The sequence below is a fragment of the Zalophus californianus genome, chromosome X (assembly GCF_009762305.2).
Source record: "Zalophus californianus isolate mZalCal1 chromosome X, mZalCal1.pri.v2, whole genome shotgun sequence".
Taxonomy (NCBI): Eukaryota; Metazoa; Chordata; class Mammalia; order Carnivora; family Otariidae; genus Zalophus; species Zalophus californianus.
The window spans coordinates 97,294,413-97,305,176 of NC_045612.1; the positions used below are offsets into that span (position 1 = coordinate 97,294,413).

A 10,764-nucleotide genomic window follows, 5' to 3' on the forward strand; every position below is an offset into this window, starting at 1 on the left:
CCCTGCCTAGAGACTGACTGCATCTATGGGGCAAGTACTCCTATCTGCCGCATTCATACCCTCTGTCCAGCTGCTCTAATGAATTGATGATGTGAGGCCCTTTTCCTTTGCTCCTCGTACATCCTTTGGCCAAGCACATCACTGCAGTGATGGGAAGGGTCTCATTTTCACTGCCTTGTTCATATCCCGTTCAATTTCTCTTGCCCTATTCACATTCTGCCATTACTGCACTGATGCTTCAGGAGTCCTCCTTGTTAGCCTGGTCATATCACCTCCCCAGCTACTCCAATGGACTGAAAGGAAAGGTCTTCTCTTTCCCCATTCACATCCTTTGTCCAGTTCTAGCACTCTACTCCTGGGGCAGGGCTCCTCCTCTTTGCCTTGTCCACAAGCCCTCTCCCTTGCACCGCTGTGCATACTGGGTAAACTACTTGCTTAGCTCCGTTCACATACTCTCCAATTACACCAGCACAATGATTGTGTAAGCTCCACTTCTCTTCCCAATCATATCTTCTGCCAAGATCCCCCACAGCACTGATAGCATATGACTCCTCCTCTTTGTCCCTTGTTTGCTACTCCACTTCACTCACAGGACAAGAGTAATTCATATTCACTGTCAGGGTAAACCAATGCATCGATGGATGGTCAGTCATACTCCTTGCTGTTCACACCCTGTCCAGTCACTCCACTGCACTAATGGTGCAGGCTTCTTCTTTGTACACTGCACACCACCCACCCAGTTTCTCCACTCCAGTGACACACTGGCCTTCCTCTCTGCTCTGCAAAGAAATCACCAGGCACAGCCTGGATATAATTAATAACTTCAAAAATATTAGGAAATAGTGCCTTGATGGACAGAACAATTGTGTAGAGATGGAGATAACCCAGTTAGGTACCACTCATTTGTCTGCCTTTAGCTCTGGTCTGAAAGAGCTATAAAAAGAACAGATGGTGGGAACCAAAACATCAGCTTTTCAAAGATCTGAAATAATGGGCCTGTGTCCAGCTCCACAGTGTTGTAGTTTGTACTGAGGCATACCAACAATCTTAAAGGGAGGTGGAAGGTTCACAGGTTCCCACTGAGCAAGTCCCACAGCAAGTGCTACTGGTTTTGGTTTGTTCCAATTTAAGAGATTTTCTAAAATGGTGTCCATGCCTAGGATCAGACAGATCAGAGACAGAGGGACTACCAGTACTGTAAATTTACTTACGTTGATAGAGCCAATCATAACATCATGTGTGACCCATCTGCCCTGAATGGGGTGATCCAATATGCCCCGCATTTTAAATAGGTTGCCATATTTTTTTTTTTTAAAGGGAAGAGTTACCCTGAATAATTGACTTATACCCAGTATCTAAAAGAGCCAGGAAAAGTCAGTTATTTTATGGGCTCCAATAGACTATCAGAGTAGTTTCTGTGCAGCTGTCGCCACAGTGGGACAAGATCCAGTGAGTTATCATCACCCTAGGGGAAGGGGCTAGGTGCTAGCCACTATCGAAGGCCAGAATAAGACATGTGGCATTAGGACTCCTTGAACTAGGAACTGATAATGCCAGCCTCTGGCTGAGCGGGGCTTCCCATATCAAATGAAGGAAACTTGCTACAACATCTAGCATGTTTTTCAACTGCTGGAGTTTAAAAGTAAATTGGCCTGAAATTTTTTCATGAGGGATGCCCACATCTCTAAGTTGCCAATATATAGGTTTGTCTGGGGATGATGGCTGAAAGCTCTGCAGTGCCTCAGCAGGGGCTGGTTATGGATTAGGAAAAGGTCCTAAATGAAGAAATGCCTTCTTGAGTAGTCTGAGCATTTGAAATGGCTGCAAAGTTATGAGGTCTGTAGGAGTCTCAGGAAATGATAATTCCCCCAAGAGAAAGTTTCCAGCAGTAGAGGATGTTGCTGGGGGGAACTGCCTAGAGGATCCAGCCAGTGGCTGGTTCTGATAAACTAAAACGGGCTTATTGTTGGGTGAGTCGCTCTCAAGTCAACTAGGATATTTATTCCCTCTAGGGCTTCCCTAAATGTGCGTGCTGAGCCCATCAGAGAAAGGACAGGTTTATAACTTTGAAGGGACTTATTTAGGAAAAGTTCCTTGGATTCTGAGTCAAAGAGAGCAGACTCTGGGTTTGAAATCACTTCATTATCTGCAGGGTCAGGGTTTTCTACAAAACAATAAACCCACTAAACCATGCCAATCTTGAGTAATAATGTTTTGGCCTCCTCTACTGCTTGCTGTTTATTATGAGCCTTAGCAGAGACTGTGGCTACGCTAGGGTGAGCCCATTCCCAGGCCATAAACATTCAATGTAGTAATAGGAGGAGCTCACTCGGCATAGCAATTGTCTGGGGGCTGCTCTGACCTGGCTCATAAGTGTCACTTTCAACTGTTTGATAGGTGTACTGAGTAAAGGTGTGAGTCTAGGAGGCCATGTAGGGAGCAATCTAACCCTACATAAAACTTCTCTCAGAGAATGTGAGCATCCCTGGGTAAACCATGTATTTAGGGGTCCTGGGCTATTCCCACTAATTGCCTCATTTCTTAGATCATAAGCCAGAGCTTGGAGCCAGTAGTTAAGACCATTAGAACCTAGTATGCCTCCTTTTCCTAAACTCTCTATACAAAGTCCTATAAGATGGTTTGTATTTTTAGCCTTACAAAGTTTTGAGTCTTTGTCTCAATTTCCTGTTCACTCCCCATAGTTTTTATCCATTGGGTGTTTACAAGAAATACCTGCAGCAGTGGTTTGGTATTGGCCTGCCTTTCTAAGGTATCCCAGTTGACATCCAAGGGATCAGGGTCAATCTCCAAGAAGGCAAATGTGACACTGCCTGATTTTTTCTTATGCTTTGTTTCTAATATGCTGAAGCGCTGAGGACCACTCAAGAGTGTTCCTGTGATATTTTATAAGTATTAATTAAACTGAGTACATCATCAGGAGTTTTTGGAGATGCTAGAATCAGATGTTTCTTATCCTTCCATTTTTTTTTTTATTAAATATTGTGCCAAGGGCTTCTAAGGATATGAACTCTTATAACCCACAGGGTTCAGAGACAATATGGCAATGTTGTGCAATACAGCAACAAGAAAGACAAGAGCAAAGGTCTTTGTCACCAACACAAAAGTGATTGCAACGAGCCACAGTCTCTGTGAAAAGAGTGGACCATGTGACTGGTCAGTGGGTCTTTTCAGTGTAAGGATATCTCTAGGTGGGCGATTTTCTGCTACAAGACAAGCCAGTGTGCCTAGCACCTATGAGAAAGGACGTTGCCTTCAGCTGAGTAGTTCCTACAGATTTCAGCCCTACTGGAGGTTCAGTGGATAAGACACACCTATATTGGGAAAGAGGTAACCACTTTCTGTTTCTTTGGAAGGACCTTTACACAGTACAACAGCCAACTACCCTAGGCTTTCTTCCCCAGATTAGGCACATTATAAACACTTAAGGAGCCAGATGGGGAACACTTTGTCCAGATTACAGCACCCTAAACTAGACAGCCACTCGGAGAGGATTAAGCTTTTTGAGCTCTGCTATAATTTAGATTGCAGAACCACTGCAATACCACACAGACACAGCACAAGGCAATGGCCAGTAAAGTGCCAGCAGCCAACAGCCAGCAGTGCGTTCCCACAGTATTTACTGTCTGTTGGATTCACTTAGTAAACCCAGAGGCATGTCATCCCCATCAGTCACCAGACTACCTGTTTTAAAATGTACCCACCACAGCTATATACAGAAGAATGAAACTCGACCATTCTCTTATACCATACACAAAGATAAACTCAAAGTGGATGAAAGACCTCAATGTGAGACAGGAATCCATTAAAATCATAGACGAGAACATAGGCAGTAACCTTTTTGACATCGGCCACAGCAACTTCTATCAACACTTGTCTCCAAAGGCAAGGGAAACAAAAGCGAAAATGAACTTTTGGGACTTCATCAAGATAAAAAGCTTCTGCACAGCAAAGGAAACAGTCAACAAAACAAAGAGGCAACCCACGGAATGGGGGAAGATATTTGCAAATGACACCACAGCTAAAGGGCTGATATCCAAGATCTATAAAGAACTTCTCAAACTCAACACCCAAAAAACAATTAAGTCCAAAAATGGGCAGAAGACATGAACAGACACTTCTCCAAAGAAGACCTACACATGGCTAACAGACATATGAAAAGATGTTCATCATCATTCACCATCAGGGAGATTCAAATCAAAACCACACTGAGATACCATCTTACACCAGTTAGAATGACAAAAATTGACAAGGCAAGAAACAACAAATGTTGGGAGAGGTTGTGGAGAAAGGGGAACCCTCTTACACTGTTGGTGGGAATGCAAGTTGGTACAGCCACATTGTGGAAAACAGTGTGCAGGTGCCTGAAAAAGTTAAAAATAGAGCTAACCTATGACCCAGCAATCGCACTACTGGGTATTTACCCCAAAGATACAGATGTAGTGAAAAGAAGGGCCACAGGCACCCCAATGTTCATAGCAGCAATGTCCACAATAGCCAAACTGTGGAAAGAGCCGAGATGCCCTTCAACAGACAAATGAGTAAAGAAGATGTGGTTCATATATATAATGGAATATTACTCAGCCATCAGAAAAGATGAATACCCAACTTTTGCATCAACATGGATGGGACTAGAGGAGATTATGCTAAGTGAAACAAGTCAAGCAGAGAAAGTCAATTATCATATGGTTTCACTTATTTGTGGAACCTAAGGAACAGCATGGAGGACGTTAGGAGAAGGAAGGGAAAAATGAAGGGAGAGAAATTGGAGGGGAAGATGAGCCATGAGAGACTATGGACTCTCAGAAACAAACTGAGGGTTCTAAAGGGGAGGGGGGTAGGGGGATGGGTTAGGCCGCTGATGGGTATTAAGGAGGGCACGTATTGCATGGAGCACTGGGTGTTATATGCAAACAATGAATCATGGAACACTACATCAAAAACTAATGATGTACTGTATGGTGACTAACATAATAAAAAATTAATTAATTAAAAAAAATAAATAAAATATACCCATAATTTGTTTTAATCATATAAAGTAAGATAAAAGACCTAAGAGACAATCACCTTTCAAAGAAGAGTTTATTACTCACAGTTTCCCAGAGGGCAGAAGGTCCCAGCAAGCCACACAGGGTCACTTGTAGGGAGAAGCAGAGAGAGGAGTTAAGTAGAATTGGGACATTTATTACTATGCAGTGAGAAGCAGCTAGGTGAGGACATCACCTGCCAGGCAGGAAGCAAAACATATTGAAGCTAGTAAGTGGTTAGAGGGTTTATAATAAGATTACTTCATGTTCAAGATAACACTGGGATGAGAGAGATGTGAAAAACTTTGGGCCATTAGCATGGCTCATGGCTTCATGATGCCAAATCATCAATTATAGAGTATCAAAAATAGTTATTAAGTTATCACAGCCAACTATTCATAAACCTTTGGCCAAGTACTCCCTTAGGCTGAATGCTCCTACCAGCCATACACGCCCTGGTCTGCTCCTCCCCTAGCCTGTCTGTACACTCCATCTTTACACCTCTTGCTGAACACTCCCCAAGGCTGTCGGAATCCTCCACTCATGTAGGTCTTCCATGATGTTCCCCTTTATTTATTTCACCCATGCACCTCCTGTCCAGTACTACCACAGACTAGATGCTACCTCATTCCATGCACCACCTTCTGTGTCTGCCCCTAAGGTGCGTGTTCATCTACCATTTAGGTGCTACTGAGTTCTTCCCTAGTCTGAATACTCCTTCCTCCCTTGTACTTACCATCAAGCCCCACCCAAGATTATGTCCACCCCCCCACAACGCCTATGTTGGCTACACCCACCACAGCGGTACCTGTTGTTGGTTATTTCACCAGGCTGGTTTCCCCCTACCAACGCATAGCCTAGAAGTCCTCCTCTAAGCTAGATGCTTCCTTCAAACATGCATAGCCTTCTAGGTCTTACCACAGACTGGGTATTTCCTCCATTCATGCAACTCCTCCTGCCCAATCCTCCTCTAGGCTGGGTTCTCCCTCTTCCTGTTCACCTTCTAATCAATCGGGCCCTAGGATGGCTGCACCTTGCACACATGCACCACCTTCTGATTCCTGTCTTACAGTTGCTGCATCCTTTACTCATGGACTTCCTGATGATCCCTCACCTAACCTGGATGCATGCGTCCAACACCCATGCACTTCCAGCTACATTCTCAACTAGGCTTACCGTACCTCCACCAACGTACCCTCTGCCAAGTCCTTTCTTCAAGAAAAAAAAGTTCTTTTTGAATTTTAAATGTTAGCAGCTAATTGATTTTCTTTCATAACATCTGTGGAGGACTAGCAAGCCCATCTACTGTCCAGATTAGCTCTGTGAGCTGCCTTTCTATAACTTATGCTTTAGAAATGATGTACTGATGTTTTATGGAAGGATCCATCTTTCTTACAGCCTTTAAAGGTCTCTGTTCCCAAAGGCTGGTCTCAGTAGGAGACCAGCCTAGTGTCCAGGCCTTGTACTCATGCCAACCCCAAGCCACATGACCCTCCCCAAGCCCACATGACCCTCCCCAAGCCCACACGACCCTCCAGGTTCCCCTCAGGCTTGACTTTTGGGCTCATCTCTTCTCACACATTATGCTTTCTGCTCTGCTGACCGTATCTGGCCCCCAGCCTGTCCCAATACTGCCTGTGATCACAGACCTGGCTTGGCAGCCATATCCTCCCCAGACCATCCCTACTCACTCCAGTTTCAGCTTTCCACTCCCAACAGGGCACGAGTCATCAATGGTGTCTTCTCTCCAGGTCCCAAGCTAGAGGAATCGTTCCTCACCATCCCCCACCTCCCACTTTTTGGAAATGCACAAAGGCCCTAAACTCAGGTAGCTCATTCTTTCCCAAGCGCAGTGATTCTCAGTCTCTGCCCGCCTTCTTCCCCTGAGTGTAGGAATCCTGTGCCCGTGTAGGAGGGGGACTTGGCAGGGTGCTGCATTTACACCCGTGCTCTGCTGATCATGGCCCCCATGTTTTCTGGGAAACCCACAAGCACAGCGGAAGCACAGTCCTTAAAGGGATGGCAGCACAGCCCTGCCCGATTCTCCCATGCCCTCGTGACTGCAGAGGGCTTGCCAACATAAGGTCACTAAGGCTCAAACTCCAAACTCCGCCTCGGACATTGGATAGTCTGAGCGAGCCCATGAAGCCTGGCTCCCTACACGTGTCACAGTGACCATTAGTGTCGACGACTGCATGGACCGTGAGGTGACTGCCTGACCATACAAGTCTGCTAAGCCGACATAATTTATGCAACTACTCTCACATCTCTGGCCTTTAATGAATTCCTCCTTAGCTGTGCCTTCTGGTGAAGGACCCAGGAGACTATTTTGCACTAAAACAAGCCACTGCCATAAGCCAAAATCAACAGCTTCTACAAATCAGCTATTTAACCAACATATCAAGATCTTAGCATAATGATTGATTCCCTGGCATTACCCACCCTGGAGGCACTCCCTGTTGGCTGAAGGACATTGGAATATGAGAAACCATGCCCTGGACACAAAGATGCTCCGCTTCAGGGATGGGGTGGCGATGTTGGTGCTATCCTGTGATCAGATGAAGGAGAATCTCACCTGCAGCTGCTGGGAGGGGCCTGCTGGCTACTCAGATGAACAGAAGAGTAACTGTTGAATTTGGCTAAGGCTAGGAGGGCTTCCTGGCTCTCCATGACAAATGACAACTTTGTGGGTTGGACATCCTGACAGTGAGGTTTCTGAAAATAATGGGTTGAATGGCATTAAGGAGCAAGAGAAGTTTCTTGGATTTATACAAGCACATATTCCAATGAGCTCTAAACACACCCGACACTGTTATTGTCAGGACACTTCTGTGAAGTAGGCAAAGGCAAAGCCAGCTCCATACTTTGACAGGTGGTAGAAAGAGGCAGAGAGAGGGTAAGTGACCAGGCAGAGGGGAGCAGAGAGGAAAGCAGGCTGAGGCCTGTCTGGTTCCCAGGTGTGTACCTCTGGCTTCTTCCTCTACGTGGCACTCTCCTGTCTCTCCACAGGTTTCAGAAGGCTGTGGTTTCACAGCCAGAGGCCCAGGCGTCCAGTCATCATGGGAGAGCCAGGCCCAGGGGCTACTTGGGGAAGCACCCCTAAGCATCTGGTCTACAGAAAGGGAGACATGCAGCTACTCATTAAGGGCACACTGTGTGCTGGACACTGTGTTCTGCAGCAGCTAACAGGCATAAACAGCATAAACATAAACATAAACAGCAAACCATAAACAGCACAAGAGTGTTTATAAGAATTGTATGTACCTGTGAGTCAACCACTTGGGACAGAACTTACACAGAACACGCTTATATGTCTCCAAACAGGCATTCACTCTAGGTCGCTCCATCAAATATATGACCATAGACAGGTTAGGTGTTTCATCTGAGAATGAGACTAATAAATGTGTTTATAAAGGAGTACATTTGTAAATAAGTCTGTTACGGGGTGTCTGGGGTGGCTCAGTCGGTTAAGCATCCAACTCTTGATTTTGACTTAGGTCACAATCTCAGGGTTCTGAGACTGAGCCCCGAGTCAGGCTCTGCACTGAGTGTGGAACCTGCTTAAGAGTCTCTCTCCCCCTCTCCCTCTGCCCCTCCCCCCTTTCCTCTCAAATAAGTAAATACATATATAAATAAATCAATCTATTAATAACTATTAAGAACTTCAAGGATTGCATGTCTTAGGCCAGATAATACCTTTGATGTTCCTATTTACCAGTGTCCACAAGAGAGGACAGGGTATACTCCACAGAGTATCACAGCACTAGCTAATAATCCCTATTTCAAGTCCTTTTTTGGAATGAGGCCGGGCATAAATGAATGAAAGCAAGATGAGCACGGTTCCTTTTCTGTACACCTCTTCACGGTTTCCCATCGCTCCTCAATCTTCATGTAAGGCCCCTGCCCCCCGTTAAGTTCACGTCAACTGCTATGCCACCCTCTCTACTCCCCCACCCCACTGCCATCTCCTCCTGACCTCTGCGCGTTCCCCTACCACCAATAAAGCCTGCAGCACCTCAGCCTTGGTCTCCAGCCCCACCCCGGTTACCACCATCGTTCTGGAAATTCAGTATGGCCGGGAGACCCCCCGCCTGCCCCCCGGCCAACCGCCTGGCCTCACAGGCCTTGACCTGCTCAGAGCCAGTGAAGACGTCTTTCCCCCACAACCAGCTACTCTCTGTAGGGCTATCCCCACCCAGCAAACACCGTCCCCAGTAACTGCTCCTTGAAACACCTGACTCCAGCATCCTACACTGACCACCCCTTGCACCCTCCACTCCCCATGGGAGATCTCTCCCCCACAACCAGCCACTCCCGCCAGGGCCACTCCCCGCACTGTCCCCAGAGAAACCGCTCGCTGAAACACCAGACTCCAGCTTCCCACACCCACCGCCCCTTGCACCCTCCACTCCCCATGGGAGATCTCCTCCTGGATGTCTCCCAGACACCTCCCGCTCAGAAGGACAGAAACAGAGAGCAGTCAGAAGCACAGCCCTGGATTTAAATCCTTTAATAGCTTTTGCTGACAGAAGAGCAGGCCTCCCTCATCTATGCGCAGTGTTGGGGACTAGATGAGGCTGTGGGCTCTGGTACCTGGTCCTCACCACTCCCTGGGTTGGGGCACGGCTTCCACCTGAGAGTAGGTGTTATCCTCAAAGAGGCGGCTCAGGTGCTCATTGTTGCCCAGGGCCTTCTGCACGTGCTCTGGGGTGATGCGCATCTTGTGGTTGTTGCGGGCCTCCTGGCCTGCCAGCTCCAGGATTTTGGCCGTCAGGTACTCGAGAATGCCGATGAGGAAGACCGGTGTAGATGAGCTCAGGCGCTGGGCATAGTGACCCTCTCGCAGGAGGCGGTCCACGCGGCTAACTGGGAACTGGAGCTCGGCCCTCGCGGAGCGGTACAGACCGTGCCTCTTAGGTCTATAACAGCGCCAGTGGTTTCTTCTCCCAGACATGATGTTCGCTGGGTTTGGCCCTGATCAACCCAGCCTGATGATCCCGGTAGCCTGGGTCTGTCAGGGTACCAGTGCTCCCTCCTACCCACTGTGCCCCTCACTGGTCCGGGAGCTGCCTTTATGACAACCCGACACTATGATGTCATTGATGACACCGGCCCCTGATCAGGACTGGCCTAGAAATGTTTATGACAGAAAACTGGTCTCCCTGTTGACTGGCCCCCCTGTATGAGGGAATGTTTTCTACGTGACTTTAATAGCCTAGCATAAAAAAGGAACATGTGTTCATATGTGAATGAGTGTCATGATTTTATACTTCTTTCATAATTATCTTTAACTGTTTTAGAAGAAACGCCCATATGTCCAATTGTCTCACCTACCAGAGCCAGGTAAACTTCAATGACAGAAAAGTGGACCATATGGACATTTAAAGCCCAGGCATGTCTTTCCTTGGCTCTTCAATGTAACTCCAATGCCCCAATTAGTACACTGTTAACTGTTTATAATTTGTTTTCTTCTCTACTTAGTAGTTTGGTGTTTCTGTTTTGTTTTTGGTTCATTTTTAGACAGTAAGTTATTTCCTGCTATTGATAGCCATGGTTGGGAATTTGGTTTTGGTTTTCTTTTTGTTTTATTTTCTATTTATTTCTTATAAGGTAAAGCCCACATAATATAAAATTCACCGTCTTGGCCATTTTTAAGAGTACAATTCACTGTTTTTTAATACATTCACAGTGCTGTGACACTATCACTTCAGATTCCAGA

General features: G+C 46.4%; 1 protein-coding gene across 1 annotated transcript; it reads right to left on the reverse strand.

Annotated features, from left to right (window-relative positions):
• Window positions 1-9,544: 9,544 nt before the first annotated feature.
• On the reverse strand, window positions 9,545-10,103 carry LOC113930277 (histone H2A-beta, sperm-like). The gene has a single exon (XM_027607470.1). The coding sequence runs from the start codon at window positions 9,997-9,999 to the stop codon at window positions 9,646-9,648; it is 354 nt and encodes a 117-aa protein (XP_027463271.1). The 5' UTR covers window positions 10,000-10,103; the 3' UTR covers window positions 9,545-9,645.
• Window positions 10,104-10,764: the final 661 nt, after the last annotated feature.

Excerpts from the sequence above, each read along its gene's own strand:
- LOC113930277 (XM_027607470.1), bottom strand. The coding sequence starts at position 9,999 with ATGTCTGGGAGAAGAAACCACTGGCGCTGTTATAGACCTAAGAGGCAC.